The sequence below is a fragment of the Entelurus aequoreus genome, linkage group LG16, assembly GCF_033978785.1.
Source record: "Entelurus aequoreus isolate RoL-2023_Sb linkage group LG16, RoL_Eaeq_v1.1, whole genome shotgun sequence".
NCBI lineage: Eukaryota > Metazoa > Chordata > Actinopteri > Syngnathiformes > Syngnathidae > Entelurus > Entelurus aequoreus.
In genome coordinates, this window is record NC_084746.1 from 28,069,670 (window position 1) to 28,091,551 (window position 21,882).

The 21,882-nt window shown below is 40.1% G+C and overlaps 1 protein-coding gene across 3 annotated transcripts in view; it reads left to right on the forward strand.

The window, feature by feature from the left end:
* agap3 (ArfGAP with GTPase domain, ankyrin repeat and PH domain 3) overlaps positions 1-21,882 on the forward strand; it is a 425,021-nt gene that overhangs the window by 171,862 nt on the left and 231,277 nt on the right. Inside the window, exon 1 of one of the 3 annotated variants that reach the window (XM_062022532.1) lies at positions 5,222-7,024. The exons of the other annotated variants lie outside the window; for them this stretch is intronic. Coding sequence (XP_061878516.1) covers positions 5,533-7,024 — 1,492 coding nt within the window. The 5' untranslated portion in view covers positions 5,222-5,532. Of the gene's footprint in view, positions 1-5,221; positions 7,025-21,882 lie in introns of those variants that run through there. 3 annotated transcript variants of the gene reach the window in all.

Sequence of the window (21,882 nt, forward strand, 5' to 3'; positions counted from 1 at the left end):
TTGTTATGAAAAGAACACCCTTTTAGGTGTTTAGCTTATTCAGCCATGTGAATAAGCTATTCGAATGCTCATAAAACCCACAATGCATTGCGTTTACTACGGCACCCTTTCAAGCCCTGGTGAGAAACCTGGACCAGTGTAAACAAATGCAAATGCAGATCCTCGCGTTGACACCATAACACTCTAAAAGGCAGCGTCCACTGCAGTATTTTACGTAACAGGACAATTTTTTGTAACTCTGACACAAAAATAGACCAAAAACCAGTGTGTGTTATGTAGGACGCTGTTTTTCAAAATAAGAATAATAGTGAAAGGAGAAGTCCTGCCTCCCGGCCCTTAAGTGTCTTGAAATGTAGTCCCTTGAACAATTTAGTTGAATAACGCTGCTTTAGACTAATAATCATTTCTATTGTAGCATCTATTTTACATTTTTTTGTAGGATTTACACTACCGTTCAAAAGTTTGGGGTCACCCAAACAATTTTGTGGAATAGCCTTCATTTCTAAGAACAAGATTAGACTGTCGAGTTTCAGATGAAAGTTCTCTTTTTCTGGCCATTTTGAGCGTTTAATTGACCCCCCAAATGCGATGCTCCAGAAACTCAATCTGCCCAAAGGAAGGTCAGTTTTGTAGCTTCTGTAACGAGCTAAACTGTTTTCAGATGTGTGAACATGATTGCACAAGGGTTTTCTAATCATCAATTAGCCTTCTGAGCCAATGAGCAAACACATTGTACCATTAGAACACTGGAGTGATAGTTGCTGGAAATGGGCCTCTATACACCTATGTAGATATTGCACCAAAAACCAGACATTTGCAGCTAGAATAGTCATTTACAGCAATGTATAGAGTGTATTTCTTTAAAGTTAAGACTAGTTTAAAGTTATCTTCATTGAAAAGTACAGTGCTTTTCCTTCAAAAATAAGGACATTTCAATGTGACCCCAAACTTTTGAACGGTAGTGTAGCTTTTGATGAACATTTTCGGCGCATAACAAACTAGCTCTGAACAAAGAATCACACAGATTGGTAAATCAGTCTCAGCCTCTGTGCATGTTTATTGAATATGACTGCAAAAGAAGAAAATTACGAGTGCGAGCACTTGATAAAGAAGTTGAGAAACACTATTGAATTTAAGAAAGAACTCTTTGCAAAGGAAGAGGATGGCTTTTGAGTGGCTCTCCCCTCCTAACCACCCTCTCCGTTCGTTGCCGTGTTCACGAACAGCAGTCTGAAATAATGATGTTAAATATTTATTCATAACATTATTTTGCCATTTATATGTATTCCACATAGTTTTTTGCATGTAAAACTATAAATATTGAGTATGTCTGGAATTAATTAATTGCATTTACATAATTTCTTATGGGAAAAAACGCTTCGGTTCTCATACAATTTGGATCGTCAGACATTTTGGAATGGAAAACAGTGGTACCACTGTACATGGTTACATTAATAGAGGGCTTGTTGTGCATGTGCATGAGCAAGTGTACCATGCTCTGATAACCGTACCACAAATGAATCAAATAGTTTGAGACCCCTAACTGATCGAGGAGGACCCATTTGTGTTCACATTATGTTGAGGAAAATTTTCAACATTGTAGAACCAAACATAGGCACATGGCATCTAAGGAGTCTAGATGTAAAAAATAAAAGATACCGACTATAAGGCGCACTTAAAATCCTTTTTTTCCCCTCAAAACTCGACAGTGCGCTTTATAACCCGGTGCGCCTAATGTACGGAATAATTCTGGTTTTGCTTACCGACCTAGAAGCTATTTTATTTGGTACATGGTGTAATGATAAGTGTGACCAGCAGATGGCAGTCACACATAAGAGATACGTGTAGACTGCAATATGACTCAAGTAAACAACACCAACATTTTATATGTTCCATTGAAAATATAGAACATTACACACGGCGCTCAAAAATCTATCAAAATGTTTTTTTAGTACGACTTTGGCAAGCTATCAAGCCGCACCGCTTGATGGACGAAAGTGAGCCACGTAAATAAGACCGCCCACAAAACGGCGCATCCTGAAGCGACTGTCAGAAAGCGGCTTGAAGATGATCTGTAAAACATAATCTCTGCAACATTTGGACCAAAGAACCACCATTACATGTTATGTAGACCACAAGGAAGTGTTTTAGATTTAGAAAAAAATAAAATAAATTGACTCCTTTAACGCGGCCTGTAATCTGGTGCGCCTTATATAGAATAGAATAGAAAGTACTTTATTGATCCCTGGGGAAATTCAGCACCACAGTTCGCTCACAATAGACAATAAATACTTGGGTATTTTTTACATGTGGATAATATAAATACAGTCTATTATACAGCATTATTCACATGTGAATAATATGAATACAGTCTACTATACAGCATTATTCACATGTGAATAATATAAATACAGTCTATTATACATTTAAGTACAGTCAAAAAGGAACATATGCATTATACAGTCTGATGGCTGTCGGTATGAACGACTTCCTTTGTCGTTCCGTGTTGCATTTTGGGAGTCTGAGCCTTCCACTGAACGTGCTCATTCTCTCCACCAGGAGTGTAGTGGGTGGGAGGTGTTGTCCATAATGGCTAGGAGCTTATATATATATAAAAAAAGATTGAAAATAGACCATTCATCGGCAGTGCACCTTTTAACCCGGTGCGCCCTATGGTCCGTAAAATACGGTACACATTAAAAACACAATAATGACACAGAGGAATGTCCTATTTTTTTTTGTTTTTACATGACTGTAAATATAATGTAAATGTGTGGGGCCCCTGTGGGTTGTGGTCAAAATGCATTTATGATAGCATACATGTAATAGTGGTTGATAAAGGTTAATACATGTCAAGTTTTATAATTATTACACAAATAGTTAAATAATTTTGGTCACTCATCCCACATGTACACTGCAATGATGTTTTGCTTGATGGCCGCCATATTTTTCAACCAATTGCAGTCAAATTTTACACACGTGCCTGTCAGTCTTCCAAAAGTGTGCAGCAAATTTGGTGGCGTTTCAATGAGATGCCGTAACGTTACAGTCTGTGTTTTGAAAAGCGCATTGAGCTGTTTGAGAAATTTCAAGTGTATCTGCTTTTTTAAGGTCAATCTTTGGGGCTTGATAACACTGTATTGTATGAAAACAAAGGAGCACTGAAACTACAGTATTGGTGCACCGTTTGTATGCAGAGATTTAGGAGTAGAATACTTTTTTTTATTTTGCACTGGGGCTGCAGGTATCAATTATTAAAAAAATCTATAATGATCTTTTTTTAAATCAATTTATTTGTATTTATTTATTTTTAAATAAATGAGATGATTAGGCTTTAAAAAAATCTTGTTTCTGCTTTCCATAACCTTCATTCTTTTCTCCAATAAATGCACATAATCAAATGTAAATTGTATTTGTTGCCACACAGATCACGGCACCCACAAACCACCGCTCTCATGTGCGCTCTGTTGCAGCGGCCGTGTGGAAACTTTGTCTAAGTTCCGGGTGCTCCATGCGATCCAGATTTAATACAATTTTATCAGCTACACTTAAACAATTAAACGAGGCAACAGAATATACATCAAATCTTTTTTCAATAATCAATAATCGTTACAGTTAAGTGTGTACTGCTGTCGAAATGTATTGGTGGGACCGTTTGAAAAGTGCTAAATTAAATTGTAAAAACTATTTAGGAAAAAGTTGTTGTTTTCATCTACAGTTGCACTCTCAAATTTGTAAATTACATTTAAAAGAGAAAATGCTCAATGGATGATTTGTTGGTCAATTGCACTCTTTTACAGTGGACATACAATCCTTGTCTTATTAGCCAACATTTTTTTACAGTTTCCTTTGTCACGCTGTTATTGTATTTTAAGAAAAAGATGACATTTTTTACATAAAACATTTAATGTGATTCCATCAGGATTTCTGTAGTTGACCATAAGGGGGCGGTGCACCAACTCTAACCGAGTAGGAACAAGAATGTCCTCAAGTCTTTTTGTTGTCATTTCACTACAGATCTTCTCTGTTTCAGTTGTAATTACAGTCCAAAACTAGACTAGAACTCATTTGTAACATTGTATCATTATGTGTAACTATAACTTCAAAGAAAACCTTCATTCAATGGGTATCCTTTATTTTCATGACTATTTCCATTGTAGATTGTCACTGAAGGCATCAAAACTATGAATGAACACATGTGGAGTTATGTACTTAACAAAAAAACGTGAAATAACTGAAAACATGTTTTATATTCTAGTTCCTTCGAAATAGCCACCCTTTGCTCTGATTACTGTTGTGCACATTCTTGGCATTCTCTCGATGAGCTTCAAGAGGTAGTCACCTGAAAGGGTTTTCACTCCGCAGGTGTCATAGTTTTGATGCCTTCAGTGACAATCTACAATGTAAATGGTCATGAAAATATAGAAAACGCATTGAAATGAGAAGGTGTGTCTAAACTTTTGGCCTGTACTGTATGTGTACATGTATATATACACACATATACTGTATATATACAGTATGTATATATATATATATATATATATATATATATATATATATATATATATATATATATATATATATATATATGTTTAAATACCCACATGTATTCATATACCTGTATATACATGCATAAATACACACACATACATACGTACATATATGTATGTATGTGTATATATATATATGGTTGTGTAGTTTGTGTGGATGCTTGCATCACAATTTAAAACATAAGCAACTTTTAAGCACTTTCTCAACCGCAGCGAAAAATTGTAATGCTTATGTGCGGAATTCCCCTCCTCATTAAAAATAGCCCCCATTTTGCATTTCGGGCAAAACACAGCGATCCTTTCATTCTTGACGCAGATTGCAGGCCTTGTTGATTTCGCCAGTATATAATCATCTCCCAACCCCATGTTGTCTATTTATGTCTCCGAGGGCTGCTGGAGTATAGAGCAGAGTAGCTCAGAGGACGTCTGCAAGGCTTGTGCAACGCCCTCAGAATCCACTCCTTGTTTTCGATGTGTTCCCGGGGGTTGAATGGCTTGCTTGGAAGTTCAGAGACACACACACACACACACACACACACACACACACACACACACACACACACACACACACACACACACACACACACACACACACACACACACACACACACACACACACACACACACACACACACACACACTCCTCCAGCTCAGAGATTAAAGGAGTTTGTCTCTAGCAGCCTGCAACAAAAGCTGCTCCCAGTTTACAACTTGCCCCACGAGGAAGGGGATGAGTCAGGTTTGGAACTTTTGGAGCCACGACTTTGGCAAACTGTTGAGTTTTTTGGGGTCTTTTGCCAGCTTTCAGGACCAAGTGTGTTACGGCTTGTGCTAGTGATGAAGGTGACTTGTTTGAAGTTTGCAGTCATGTCAAAGGTGAAGGATTATACCTGGCGCAGGAATTTTGGTCTTCAGTTTAAGGACTTTTTGAGCAGCATGTGAGTGTTTTTGTCCTTTAATGCATCTTTGGGGATAGAGTGCCATGCTATTCCTCAGCAGTGGGACGGTGGACGCTACCGTTGGGCATCAAACCACATTTCACATCCCTCTGGCTCTGAAGGAAACCCAGGGTAATGCTCCGGTGTCCGAGCTAGGAATGGGCTGGGTCACGCAAACCCTGGTAGACGGTTGCCAACCAGGAGAGGAGCTAATCGTGCCAATGGAGGACTTTCCTATCCTTTGTAGGACACCCCAGGACCTCGACAGGTGGCCATCCTTGAGAGCTGGGAGTCTACGCCCAGAGGTGGTTGTGGAGGAAAATGAGGAGGAGGAGGTAGAGGTGAAAATGAGGACTGACGCGTTTATGAGACGGCCCTTCAAGATATCAGGTAACTCATCAGAGCGAAGTAGTAGCACCCAGGAGGAGTGTATTGCGGGTTCGCAGCAGTACCACGTCAACGTCTACGCCACAGGGCTCGCGTTTGGCGGCCATGGCGCCCTCACAGGACACACGCTGCCTCGGGCAGTGCTGCGGAGGTCCCATCAGGATGGAGCCTCGCTGGGCAGGAGGATTATGAGTATGTATGGCGAACCAGAGGAGCAGCAACAAGATTCTCAACCTGAACGCCTCCGGAGACCGAGGAGCGTGTGCATGCTGGCAGGCCCCGGCCCGGTCCTGGTGGAGCAGCGCAACCAAAACTCCCTGAAAAGGACCGGTGAGGTGGAAGGCAGCCAGTTGTACAGGAGCAGGAAAGCTGAGCTGAGGGTTGTGGACGGTCTCAATCTCGTTGCGCTTCAGCGGGCCCCAGTTCCCGCAGAGGTGATCCCCAGGGTTTGCCACAGAAGCGTGAAGACGAGGCCGCTTAGCATGACCGTGCTGGAGCTGAGAAAAAGGGCCTCTGATGATGACATAAGCAGGCAGCAGAGCAGAAACCACACAGGCCTGGACGCAGGGAACTTTCTTAAAGGAGCTTTCCGTTGGAGGCTGTTTGGTAAAAGTGTTCAGGATAAAAACAGGGAGAGCGACGGAGACAAATGTGTGAAATCGTCTCCCATAATCAAATCAGATCCTCCAAAAAGTACACTGAGCTCATTGAGACGCAGTCTCAGCATGCGCATCCGTAGGACTCGGCCCAGAGACAAAGTCACTACAGGATCCGAGGGAGATCCGAAGGAAAGCTGTCAAAGCAAACCGGCAATGCCGCCTCAGCCTTTCTCCTACCTCACGGGGAGAACGCTGCCTTCTTCCGCCGAGCAAATAGAGGACACCGGGGGCATGCAGTACATTCAGTACCGCAGCAGGGGCAAAGTCAAGGTGATGGAGGTCCCCCTGTGCCCAGCAAAACTAGCTAAACCAGCTCAAGAGGAGCCCAGCTTGTGGCAGCTCATCGCTAACCGCTTCAGGAGGAAAGAGCAGCCTGGCAGCGTAAAATGCGGAGCGAAAGACACAGGCCTGCATGTGCTGACTCGGAATAATAAGTCACTGCCCGTCGCCATAGAGACACTGGCCGACAACGAGTCCCATAAAGGTCAAGGTAAGACCTACAAGATTGCTGACTGTATGTCTCAGCTCAGGCACTGTCAGGAATATTCTAAAACACCTTTTTCCCAGGGGGAAGGCGAATGAAAACCACATGGGGAATGTTGGGGTTTGGGTTGCATTCAAAAATACATGTGGAATAGCTTGAGGAATTTCTATTTTTGGGCCGTTTGCTACATCTCGTGCAGAATAGCCGTTTGCCTCACAAAAAGTTTGTCAAGTCGTATAAATGTGAACGGAATGGATTTACACTATCCTGGGTCTGTTACGCAAAGGTCTAGCTTTTGTTCCCCAGACAAAGACCAGAACACGCTATGGACAGGAGACACAGCCCAAAGTAGCAGGCACTGAGACAGTCAGTGTGCTGTATTAGGGATGCTTTTGGCAGGACAGCGCGGCTAAATTGAGATGGCTACGGCCCGATGAAGAGAACACTTAAGCTCTGTGGCGTACAAGTTAACTCTTAACAGGGAGTTGTTAAATTGCTTGGAATCGACTCTTTTCTCAGAATTGAAAAGGCAGTTATGCACATTTTAAACATTGTGTTACCAAACCAAGCTGTTCCCAAAACTGTCACAGTTCTACTAACTATATGGTGGATTTTCTCTTAAAGCCTTAACAGTTTTTGTAATTACAGGCTTTTTAGTCACGTTTGTACAACCAGGATACACACTTAAGGGGAAATAATTGCCATATATCCTCCTGAAATCCTGTGCACATTACATTTGTTTTTGTTGTCTTGCTTTTTTCAGAGTTAGACATTTTGCAAAAACAAATAGCCATATTATGAAAAACACAAATGTCCACTCGGTTTTCAGAAGGAAAAGCTATTATCAGCCCAAAGTAGTGTTGTCTCGATACCAATATTTTCATACCGGTACTAAAATTATTTTGATACTTTGATACTCCTGACTTTTTTTGTTTTGTACAAGTCAGGAGGATATTTTCGATGCCATTTCTTCAGAGTACAATCGTCACTCGCCACATCGCGCTTCAAATATCGCGGATTTATCCCATCACAGATGTTTATTAAGCATATCCTAAAACATTTAAGCATTTTCAAGCAAACAATAGCTGAATTCGCTAAAAAATATCAACACCACAGTAGTATTGGCCATTAGATGTGACCAAACCAATCAGAACGTGCTGTTCAGTATTGTGGCCACTGATTGGCTCAGCCTCAGGCAGCGTTACTATTTTAAATTTAATGTAACTAAAGGGTGTTATGTCATGTCTACAGGGCTCTCATAATGTTGAAAAGCTTATTTAGAAGGTAGTAAACAATTTAATTGATTTATAATGAATGATTCCTACTTTGCGGAGATTCATTTATAGCGGTCATGTCCAGGATGTTCTGAACTCCTGTTTCCATGCCAGTGCTATATTGAGCAGTATAATGCAACCTCACGTAGCTGTTATTTTGTTTTTTTGTTAGTTAGTCTAAGTCTGTTATAGGGTTGTACAGTATACCGGTATTGGTATAGTACCGCGATACCAATGAATCATATTCGGTACTATACCACCTCTAAAAAGTACCGGTCCCCCAAACCCACATCCACTGTAATGATACCAAGTACAGGAGCGTATCTAGTCGATACTACTATGATTACATCGATATTTTTTAGCATCACAAAATCTTTTTTCGGTTGAAAAAAAATGTATATTATGTTTATAATCTCAGGAAATACGTCCCTGGACACATGAGAACTTTGAATATGACTGATGTACGATCATTTAACGACTTGGTATCGGATTGATACCTAAATTTGTGGTTTCTTCCAAAACTAATGTAAAGCATCCAAACAACAGAAGAATAACATTTTAACAGAAGTGTACATAGAACATGTTGAAAGAGAGAGTAAGCAGTTATTAACAGTAAATGAACAATGAAGTAGATTAATAATTCATTTTCTACCACTTGTCCTAATAATCTTGACAAAATAATAGAATGATAAATGACACATTATGTTACAGCATATGTCAGCAGACTTATTAGAAGTCTTTGTTTGTTTACTTACTACTAAAAGACAAACTTGCAATAAGAAACATATGTTTAATGTACCCAAAGATTTTTTGTTAAAACAAAGCCAATAATGCAATTTTTTGTGATCCCCTTTATTTACAAAATATCGAAAAGTACCGAAAAGTATCGAAATACATTTTGGTACCGGTACCAAAATATTGGTATCGGGACAACACTAGTCTGTTATGCTGTTCTTCTTTTGACATCAAGTTCGTTGAATCTTGAATAAACAGCGCCTCTGCTGGTTGCAATTAAGTAGTGTGTTCCTCCACTCAGAAATATCAGTCAATTTATCAGTTAATTGCAGATTATGCCGAAGAAAAAAAGAAAAACACTACTTCAAATCATTTTAAAACTAGTAAGACTTTCTCTGTTAGAATCCGTTCTTTCCATGTTTTCTCTGAAGTTGGTTCAATAATGTCAAGTACCGACAGTAAGAAAAGGTGTTTGTAAAGAGCAGGCAGCAGCTACAATAAAAAAATCAAATAGCCATTATAAACTGCATGATAAGTAATTACAGTCCATAATACTTTGACCCTTGAAACTGATACCACGCTCCAAACGCCGTCCTCAGGTCAGTCTCTGCGCTCGTTTTTGTTTTCCTCGCGGGTTACCGAGGATACGTCTTAGCGAGTCATGGTCGAGTCCCGTTGTATTTGTGCATGGATCTGAGTGCAAGTCAGTCAGACGTCAGGAATGTAGGTGTGCCAAGGCAGCAAAGCTGAGTGCTCACTCCCTCTGGGTGGGACTCCCTGCCTGTCGCTACCTGCCTAAAGTGCTCGCTGTGTAATTAGATCCAGAACGCTGAAAGCCTCGCAACCCCCCGTCCCCTTCCCTTGTCCGACCAACCCCCTGATAACTGAGGACACATACGCCTCGGTTGCAGTGTTTCTCGATGACGACCCCTTGCACCTTTGTTTGTCTGTACGGTATGGAAGGGGGAAGGGGGTGTTGAGAGATGTTCAGACTGTAACCCCCTCCCCATACACACAAACACACACACAGACACACACACACACCTGTGGGTGAACAAAGCTACTCTGTTGTGTGGACACATGCATGAGTGATCAGTGTGCAGAGATAGAAGTAGGGGGCAGGTGAGGTGTTGGTGGACATACCAGGAACAGGAACAACAACGCCCCTTCTTGCTCACATTAACGCTCCATGTTGTTTCATGTTTTTAAACCTCCCATAATAGTGCCCATGCATCCATTTTCTACCGCTTGTCCCTTTTGGGGTCGCGGGGGGGTGCTGGAGCCTATCAGCTGCATTCGGGCAGAAGGCGGGGTACACCCTGGACAAGTCGCCACCTCAACGCAGGGCCAACACAGATAGACAGACAACATTCACACTCCTGAGCCCGGGATTGAACTCAGGACCTTCGAATCGTGAGGCACATGCACTAACCCCTGTTCCACCGTGCTGCCATAATAGTGTGTCGGTCAAAATGTAGCTTCATGCTAGCATTCAAACAGGTTTAAAAGTACTTTTGTTTAATAAGCCTTCCTACAAGATGCTGTTTTGTGTCTAATAAGCTAGTGAGCTTGTGAGTAAGCTATACCAATACCGATCACATGTATTAACATTTTTAATTTTTTCCATGTATTTATGGTAAGTATTATTGACTGTTTAACAATATCAACACAATATTTCAACTGCCCTATTTTCAAGACTATAAGGCGCACTTAAAATCGTTTTTGTCCCTCAAAACTCGACAGTGCGCCTTATAACCCGGTGCGCCTAATGTAAGGAATAATTCTGGTTTTGCTTACCGACATCGGAGGTATTTTATTTGGTACATGGTGTAATGATAAGTATGACCAGTAGATGGCAGTCATACATAAACTGTACTATGATGGCAATATGACTCAAGTAATCAACACCGACATTTTATATGTTCCATTGAAAATATAGAATATTACACACGGCGCTCAAAAATCTTATCAAAATGTTTTAGTACGACTTTGGTAAGCTATGAAGCCGCACCGCCTGATGGGCTTCAACATACACGTATTATTATGGCGTGTGTGTATAAGGTAAGACATATTATCTGGCGTTTTGTTTCGCAATATCATGCAAAAGCAACTTTTCTTACCTTTTGGTACCTGCTGATCTGTATTTGGGATCTGCATAAGTCCTGAAAATCTGCACGCGTCCGCCTTTGTAGTCGGTGCCGACACCGTAGTCGATAAGCTTCTTCTTTTTCTCTATCTTCTTGTTATGGGACATTCATCCTCTGCTGTTGCCATTTCTAATATAAAGTAGGGTAAAGTTCTTACTTATATCTGTCAGTAAACTCGCCATGAAAGCGCTAAAACATACCGGTGTAGTGAGTTTTACATTATTTACCAAGGAACTTTAGTTATCAGAGAGTTCCGGTCGGACGGTTTTTCAAAAGACACATTTCCGGTGTAGTTGTTTCCGGATGAGGAGGTGCTGCTCCGTTATTGATTTAAGTAAAGTCTGAATGTCATTAAAACAGTTAGCTCCATCTTTTGACACTTCTTCTACTCCCGTCCTTGCACGCTACACCGCTACAACAAAGATGACGGGGAGAAGACGCTGCCGAAGGTGAGCCACGTAAATAAGACCGCCCACAAAACGGCGCATCCGGAAGCTACTGTCAGAAAGCGGCTTGATGATGATCCATAAAACATAATCTATGCAACATTTTGACCACCATTACATGTTAAGTAGACCACAAGGAAGTGTTTTCAATTTAGAAAAAAAATAAATAAATAATACGACTCCTTTAATGTGCCCTATAATCTGGTGCGCCTTATATATGAAAAAAGATCGAAAATAGACCATTCATCGGCAGTGCGGTTTATAATCCGGTGCGCCCTATGGTCCGAAAAATATGGTAATCTTGCTGATATTGTACAGACATTTGCTTGTTGGTTACCTAAACATTTGAAGGTCATTCTGCAAAACAACCTAACATTTAGAGCTGCAGCTTTTGATTAATTTAGTAATCGGTCAGTTTGTCCGATTAATTAAGTAATCTGATAAAACACACTGTTTTTCCTAAATGTCTGCTTGCCACAACATTCATTGTTTTTTTCTAACAAATGCACATCATCGACGTTAAAATGACACATTCAGCAGAATAGACCATTCATCGGCAGTGCGCCCTATGGTCCGGAAAATACGGTAGTTCCTTATTCTTTTACACAATTGTTTGAGGAAAACAAAGTCAAAAGTACACAAAAAATAAACAAATTCTAAAACTATTATCTGCTACTCATTTAAATCCTTTTGGTTTTTGCCCTCAGTTTGTAAACATCAACAAAATCCACAAAAAATTACTTTAAGAAATTAAAAATACCATCATATTCACTCTAGTATAAATCATATACTGATACTACCCTTGGTATCGACACCACTAATTCATGGATCGATCCGCCTTCTTCCTACGTGTCGTGTAATGACTGTGACAATGCTGACTCACTAATAGCTGTCGTTATATTATCTTCTCTCTAGACTTATTAATCTACTTGTTGATTTTCTGTTAACAGCTGCTTACTTTCTGCTGTAACATGGTTCCATTTACATTTCTTAAACTTTACTAAGCACTTATTTCATTGTGTTGTTTAAAGCTAGCTTAGCCCCTAGTGGTTAGAGTGTCCGCCCTGAGATCGGTAGGTCGTGAGTTCAAACCCCGGGCCGAGTCATACCAAAGACTATAAAAATGGGACCCATTACCTCCCTGTTTGGCACTCAGCATCAAGGGTTGGAATTGGGGGTTAAATCACCAAAAATGATTCCCGGGCACGGCCACCGCTGCTGCTCACTGCTCCCCTCACGTCCCAGGGGGTGAGGGTGATGGGTCAAATGCTGAGGATAATCTCACCACACCTAGTGTGTGTGTGACAATCATTGGTACTTAACTTAACTTTAGGATGCCTCCTCCTAGCTTGCTTTCGGTGTGATACGAAGAAATGCAGTTAATTTTCCCTAATGGAGGTGATTAATATTAGCTTAAGAAAGCGGCTCCACACTTTGTACAGAGACACATTATTAACTGCTAGCCGCTTGTCACTAAATACAAATAGTGTCAGCCATAGAAGGGATGTGATGTGTTAGGCCAGTGGTTCTCAAATGGGGGTATGCGTACCCCTGGGGGTACTTGAAGATATGCCAAGGGGTACGTGAGATTTTTTTTAAAATATTGTAAAAATAGCAACAATTCAAAAATCCTTTATAAATATATTTATTGAATAATACTTCAACAAAATATGAATGTAAGTTCATAAACTGAACATCAAATCAAGTAGGCTATTCCATTCATTACCATAAAGCCAGAGTTTCCCCCATGCCATGATGGTTTGACCCTCACTAAAATGTCTGTCAAAAAGAACTGTGGAAAGAAATGCAACAATGCAATATTCAGTGTTGACAGCTAGATTTTTTGTGGACATGTTCCATAAATATTGATGTTAAAGATTTCTTTTTTTGTGAAGAAATGTTTAGAATTAAGTTCATGAATCCAGATGGATCTCTATTACAATCCCCAAAGAGGGCACTTTAAGTTGATGATTACTTCTATGTGTAGAAATCTTTATTTATAATTGAATCACTTGTTTATGTTTCGACAAGTTTTTAGTTATTTGTTATATCTTTTTTTCCAAATAGTTCAAGAAAGACCACTACAAATGAGCAATATTTTGCACTGTTATACAATTTAATAAATCAGAAACTGATGACATAGTGCTGTATTTTACTTCTTTATCTCTTTTTTTTCAACCAAAAATGCTTTGCTCTGATTAGGGGCTACTTGAATTAAAAAAAAGTTCACAGGGGGTACATCACTGAAAAAAGGTTGAGAACCACTGTGTTAGGCTATTGAAGGTATTAGGGCACTAAGAGGTAATACATTATTGAAAAGTGGAGCAAACAAGTGAAGTGGATGATAGATTTTTCTCGCATTTTGTGCTCATAAACAGGCTCTGGGGTGACATCATTAAAAAGTCAGCATCAAAGAGACCTTTAAAGGCGCGTCCATCTAATTTTGAGTTGTCGTCGCCTATTTCGAACACCATTTGTCTTTGTTGGGTTGGAAAACAAAAGACGCCACGGTATTCAATCAGGCTGCCGTGAGACAAACTCCAGGCAGGTTATTATCTTCGTGAAATTGCAACAAACTGCGATGATGCCCTTTCACCTCCTGCATGAACAGAGGGAGATCCAAATGAAATATATCTCATATTTGAGTAACTGTACTGTATATTACAGGTTGTCCCTTTCTTTCTTGGTTCTCTCCCTCCCTGTTTAAGGCCTTCCGTCACGTCTTCCATCAGTTTGTTCAATGGCTGGTTTAGGTGGAAGGAAACAGGAGCTAAATCAGAATGTAATCCTCTCACACCCCACAAATTGATTCAATCAATGAGGGGCATTGTGCCGCCAGACTCCTCTATTTGAAATTCTAACGTAAAGTAGGAAGCCTACTCGAGCCAGTGTGTCGAGTTTATTCAAGCGGAAGCTATCAGGTTCTCTGCAGCTGTCCGAAGGCAGAAGCAGGCCATCAAAGTACAGAGATGTTTGTGTTGAACGCTGAGCTCCTCCGATAACGGGTGCTGTGTTTTGGTGCTCGTCGGTACATAGATAACCGTTCCATAAATTGAACATTATTTTGACATTTTCTCAGGATTTCCTAAAAATGCTGGATTTTGTAGGTCAAAAAGACCAGCTCTTCTGTTATCTCTGAATGGTTGATAAGAAATACCCTGGAGGTTTATTTCCTTTATTTTCAGTTCATACTGATAAAGGAAGTGTATACCGTATTTTTCGGACCATAGGGCGCACCGGATTAAAAGGTGCACTGCCGAGGAGCGGGTCTATTCAGGTCTATTTTCATACAAAAGGCGCACCGGATTATAAGGCGCACTGAAGGGGTCATATTATGATTGTTTTCTAAATTTAAAACACTATCTTGTGGTCTCCATAACATGTAATGGTGGTTCTTGGGTGAAAGTGTTGCATTGATTATGTTTTACAGATCATTTTCAAGTAGCTTTCTGAGCGTCTCTTCAGGATGGACGATGGTCTTATTTACGTGGCTCACCTTCGGCAACGTCTTCTCCCCGTCATCTTTGTTGTAGCCGTATAGGACGGGAGTGGAAGAAGTGTCAAAAGATGGAGCTAACTGTTTTAATGTCATTCAGACTTTACTTAAATCAATAACGAAGCAGCATCTTCTCATCCGTGGCTCAGTAGTGCAACATCAACGCCGGAAATGTGTCCCTTGAAAAACCGTCCGACCGGAACCCTCTAATAACTAAAGGTCCGTGGGAGAATTAAGTAAACTCACTACAATTTTTAGCGCTTTGATAGCTAGTCTACTGACAGATATAAGTAAGAACTTTATGCTACTTTATATCAGAAATGGCAACAGAGGAAGATGAATGCCACATAAGAAGGTAGAGAAAAAGAAGTGTCGCCACAGACTACAATGGCGGACGCGTGCAAATTTTTAAGACTTATGCAGATCCCAAATACACATCAGCAGGTACCAGAAGGTAAGAAAAGTTGGTTTTGCATAATATTGCGAAACAAAACGCCAGGTAATATGTCTTCTAATAGGTGCCATTTTGTGGTCCTTATACACACACCATAATAATACTCATATTCTTAATACGCCGACAATTCATCAAGCGTTGCAGCTTCATAGCTTACTGAAGTCGTACTAAAAACCTTTTGACAGATTTTTGAGCGCCGTGTGTAATGTTCTATATTCTCAATGGAACATTTAAAATGTTGGTGTTTTTTACTGCAATAATTTTGCAGTCTACACCTATCGCCTATGTATTACTGCCATCTACTGGTCACACTTATCATTACACCATGTACCAAATAAAATTGCTTCGAGGTCAGCCGTACATTAGGCGCACCGTGTTATAAGGCGCACTGTCGATTTTTGTGAAAATGAAAGGATTTTAAGTGTGCCTTATAGTCCGAAAAATACGGTAATTGATTTTGTATATTGTCTATATGGTGCAACAAATGTATGTTTATTTCTGTCATTTACCGATCTCTGCACCAATGGGACTTTGGACTCGGGCAGGAGTAAATACTTATGGCAATGCAAGGGCATCAATTGCTCTGTCATTTGGTTTATTATTTTAGAGTGATAAGGGTCCATTTCGTTCCCTCAAGGAAAACATTTCTACTCCACGGAGCTTAACATAGGACTGTTTAAAGCTTTTTGCCATTGATAGAAAGTTGTGCAAGCTCCCGTCAAGGACCCCCAAATGAAGATGTTCTTGGTCTGGTCCAACCGGAGAACGTCACATGATGTCCCACTGAGGAAAGTAGAAGGACTAATTGCTAGCTAAACTCATTCTCTATCATTTAAAGTGGCGGAGCCTGGTTGGAAACATCGTTTCGTGGTAATATAGATTTCAAGGCTGTGCTCAAGGTCTCTCCTCCTCCCCCTTCCCTTCAAGAAAAACCACCATGCATCCGCATTTCTGCTCGCTTTGCATTTTCCTCTGCAAATGTAATCCAGCCCACAGTCTGACTGGTCATTTTGATCCGAGTAGACATGAGCAGTGAAGTGAAAAAGCAGGCAAACAAGCGGGCAAAGTGAGCTTCTCTCTCCCAGACAAAGACGCTGGTGTCCTATCAAGGCATCACAAACACACGGGATTGGGGCAGGGTGGGGGGGGGCACACATCGCCCTCCCTCGGCATACTGCAACACAGTAATTTGGGGATGCTCATTCTTTAACGGTGACGTAAATGGAGCACATGGATTCAATTAAGGCTTTTCATGCAGGGTTGTACTGTTGCCGCTGCAAAGACTGCAGCATTCGGGCATCTGCGGGATGTGGAAATGTGTTGTGGTCGTGCTTAGGCTGAGAAAAATAGTGCTGTGCCATTTTGTCTGCACGTTGGCCTTCTTATATGATCTTAAATGCAGAGACAGCAGCGCTTCTTTCAATCACATATGAACGTCATGAACTTGTTACATAATTGAATACCAATACAAGCTGGCTTTATGTTGCCACAGTGACCACATTTATTTGTGTAAACTACTGTAACTCTTACACACAAAACATGTGTCTTATTATTTTAACGACCAATACACAAGGTGGTGCTGCTATTTAAGTTAGATTGGCTTGTCCTCACGCATTAGAAGGGCTGCAAAGATTATTCAAGTTAAAAAAATATTGGATTTAAATTGTTATTTTGACTAATTGTTCAATAAGAAAAAGTAATAAAGATGTATAACATCCGGACCACATGGTGTACCTAGAAGTTTAAATGTGTAATTATAGTTTCCGCACAACTGTTGCCATAGAGCGGTGGTGTGTGGGTGCCATGATCTCTGTCTATTTTTCTTCATTTTTTAAAATTAATGCACACATGTTGAAAGTGTAATTTTAACGTTGTGCATTCGTTAGAAAAAAAATATGAATGTTGTGGCAAGCAAACATTTAGAAAAAAAAGTGTGTTTTATCAGATTACCGTATTTTCCGGACCATAGTGCGCACCGGATTATAAGGCGCATTAAAGGAGTCATATTATATCATTTTTTTCTAAATGGAAACATTTCCTTGTGGTCTACATAACATGTAATGGTGGTTCTTTGGTCAAACTGTTGCATAAATTATGTTTTACGGATCATCTTCAAGCTGCTTTCTGACAGTCACTTCAGGATGCGCCGTTTTGTGGGCGGTCTTATTTACGTGGCTCACCTTCGACAGCGTCTCCTCCCCGTCATGTTTGTTGTAGCGGTGTAGCGTGCAAGGACGGGCGTGGAAGAAGTGTCAAAAGATGGAGCTAACTGTTTTAATGACATTCAGACTTTACTTAAATCAATAAAGGAGCAGCATCTCCTCATCCGCCGTAAATGTGTCCCGTGAAAAAACGTCCGACCGGAACTCTCTAATAACTAAAGTTCCTTAGGTGAATAATGTAAACTCACTACACCGGTATGTTTTAGCGCTTTCATGGAGAGTTTACTGACAGATATAAGTAAGAACTTTACACTACTTTATATTAGAAATGGACACAGCGGAGGATGAATGTCCCATAAGAAGATGGAGAGAAAAAGAAGAAGCTTATCGACTACGGTGTTGGCACGGACTACAAAAGCGGAGGCGCGCAATTTTTCAGGATTTATGCAGATCCCAAATACAGTTCAGCAGGCACCAGAAAGTAAGAAAAGTTGTTTTTGCATAATATTGCGAAACAAAACACCAGATAATATGTCTTACCTTATACACACTCCATAATAATACTTGTATGTTGAAGCACAGTACAATCCATCAAGCGCTGCGGCTTCATGGCTTACCAAAGTCGTACTAAAACATTTTAATAGGTTTGTGTGTAATGTTCTATATTTTCAATTGAACATATAAAATGTTGTTGAAGTTTACTTGAGTCATATTGCAGTCTACACCTATCTCTTGTGTGTGACTGCCATTATATTGCCGTCTACGCGTATATTTTATGTTTGACAGGTCACACTTATCATTTAACAATGTACCAAATAAAATAGCTTTGAGGTCGGTAAGCAAAACCAGAATTATTCCGTACTTTAGGTGCACCGGGTTATACGGCGCACTGTCGAGTTTTGAGGGGGAAAAAAGGATTTTAAGTTTGCCTTATAGTCCGTAAAATATGGTACTTAATTAATCGTACAAACTGGCCAATTACTAAATTAATCAAAAGAGTAGCTCTAAATGTTGGGTTCTTTTGCAGAATCACCTTCAAATATTTAGGTAACCAACAAGCTAATGTCTGTACAATATCAGCAAGATAAGTTGAACAACTAATTGTCCATAACTAATTGACCATATGTCTACTGCTTATTAAAACAAATGATGTTGTTCCAAGAATGTTGGGAGCAGTTTCTCTTCTATTCGTGTTTGTTTCCGTTCGCTCCCCACCAAGTCAGAACAGTTACTTTGCAAGCTGGTAGTAAAATAATACAAGCATAATTTCAGCCTCAGAATGAACAGGAAATGGATTAAAGTTGAGAGGTTTACCTCAATTCAAACCAGCCGGGTGTCTTCTTCATGTTCTGACATGTCTAAACCTAAGGAGCATGTTAAAGTGAGGCGTGCTGTGTATGAACCACTCTCGTGAAAGGCCTCCTCTCATGTGGGAAGTCTTGATTTAAGTAAACATCTTAGCAGAGCGCTTTCTTCACTTTAATTGCAGGGGTAAAGGGGCCTTTGTGTTTTGAGTCATGCAAAGTCTGAGTGTACATATACGAAGAGGAACTAGTGTACAATATTGTACTGCATGTTTGTCAGGCTGCTTTTGAATGATTTGGTAGGGAAAATAAGGAAATTAGTGGGGACATCTGCACTTTTTTCCAGAGCTTACTTGCAAAAGTTTTATTCATATGACTTGCCAAGGTTGGTTTGCTAATTAGTTAGCTACATAACTCAAAAAGTTACGAGCATATTTTGATGGAAATTTCAGAATAATGGAATAAGGAACGAATGATCCTGATCATTTCTACTACATTACTTACATTCACGTCAGGGATTTTTAACTTAACTGTTTCAGGGGCCACATTTCCAGAAAGCTAAGGACTAGGGGGCCGGACTTCTCCCTTCACTGTTATTGTATTTTGTATATTTCAGTGAACCAGCGTTCTCTGCAGTAGACATTTGATTTTGGTCTATTCATTTAGTCAGAGTTACAGGACCGTTCTGCTGTTTTTGAGAACCTTTTGCAAAAAAGCTCGTCAAAGATCATCTCTGTGACAGCACTGTATTGTTTTTGAAAAAATGTGAGTCTCTCACAAATGTTTTCAACTCAACTCACAGGCCACCAGTGGAATAGCCTAAATGCTGAAAAAGAGAGGACCTAAAAACCTAAAAAGTTGACTGCATCTGAAGTAAACGAGCTAGAGCAAAAACTTATTTATGTAAATCAAAAAAGACAAAACATGTGTACTTTCCAAAATGGAGGGTGCCTTGAGGAACGTATCAGTTAAGTAAATCACAATTTTGGATCGCAGTGTTCTATGTTTGCTAGCAATGTTAAAATGCCAAAACGAAGATCTGCCGATGTGTTTACTGTGGTGCAAGTTCCTCTATACCAGTGTTTTTCAACCTTTTTTGAGCCAAGGCACATTTTTTGCGTTGAAAAAATGCGGAGGCACACCACCAGCAGAAATCATTAAAAAACGAAACTCAGGTGACAGTAAAAAGTCGTTGTTGGATATGAATTTAGGGCATAACCAAGCATGCATCAATATAGCTCCTGTCTCAAAGTAGGTGTACTGTCACCACCTGTCACATCACACCCTGACTTATTTTGACTTTTTTGCTGTTTTCTTGTGTGTAGTGTTTTAGTTCTTGTCTTTCGCTCCTATTTTTGTGGCTTTTTCTTTTTTTTTGGTATTTTCCTGTTGCAGTTTCATGTCTTCCTGTGAGCGATATTTCCCGCATCTACTTTGTTTTAGCAATCAAGAATATTTCAGTTGTTTTTATCCTTCTTTGTGGGGACATTGTTGATTGTCATGTCATGTTCGGATGTACATTGTGGACGCCGTCTTTGCTCCACAGTAAGTCTTTGCTGTCGTCCAGCATTCTGTTTTTGTTTACTTTGTAGCCAGTTCAGTTTTAGTTTCGTTTTGCATAGCCTTCCCTAAGCTTCAATGCCTTTTCTTAGCGGCACTCACTCAACAACAACACAAAATTTGCAGACTATAATTACTGGTTTTGCAAACAATATTTTTAACCCAAATAGGTGAAATTACATAATCTCCCACGGCACACCAGACTGTATCTCACGGCACACTAGTGTGCCGCGGCACAGTGGTTGAAAAACACTGCTCTATACAACAGTAGCATCCTAGTGTTTTTTAGTAATTTGCTGCAAAAATGTTTGCCTCCAAAGTTTTGAACTGAACTGGCGTCTTACCCAGCCCAGATTTGGCCCCCAGTTCAGCTGCTAGTTAAATGGCCCTGGTTTAAGTTGAAAGGCTTAACTTCTCTGTATGCATATTCTAGCTCCACCAATTGAAACAAAAAAAGTGGAAGACTGAAAAGAGGGTTTGCTCCTTTTATTTAACCCTGCTATAGAACTCACTCAACCTACTGCTGAGAACGATGCAAAGAAGGAACCCTCCTGCAGCCTGTTTAAAAAGCCACAGATGAACAAAACAAACACACAAGGATATGGCACTTTAATTTATTCTTCAAGTTTTCCTGTCTGTTAGTTAACAATAGAGCTCAAATAGTTAAAGGCAGGTTTTAAATCAACTTTCAGGAAATGTCAGAAATAAGATAGGAAACAATTTGTTTGATTTTTGGTGCTGATTCGGATCATTTCTACTACGTTACCTTACGTTATGAGGCTGAACTTACCTGTGTGTGTATGCTAACAGGGCCCGCCTCCGCTTGTAGAATCTGACAAGAGGGTCCACTCTATTTAATTCATTCCACTATAGAACACACTACCCGACTGCTGAGAGCTATGCAAAGAGTGAAAGCAGCCTTTTCGTAAACGGCAGTCGAAGAAAACAAACACGCCAGGACATGGCCATTTAATTTATCCTTCAATACACTGGGGTTTGTTTGTCTGTCTGTTTGTTAGCAACTTAGCTCACAAAGTTATGGGCAAGTTTTTATACAAATTTTAGGAAATGTCCGAAATGAGATGAAGAACAAGTGATTACATTTTACATTTACATTTTGATCCAGCTCATTTCTACTACATTACCTTACATTATGAGGCTGAACTTCACTGTGTGTGTATGCCAGCTGGCTCGCCTCCACCCTTAGACAAAGAGAATGGAGGACTGACAAGATGGTTCACTCTGTTTGTTTCCTTCCGCTATAGATGTTCATCGAGAGAATGCCA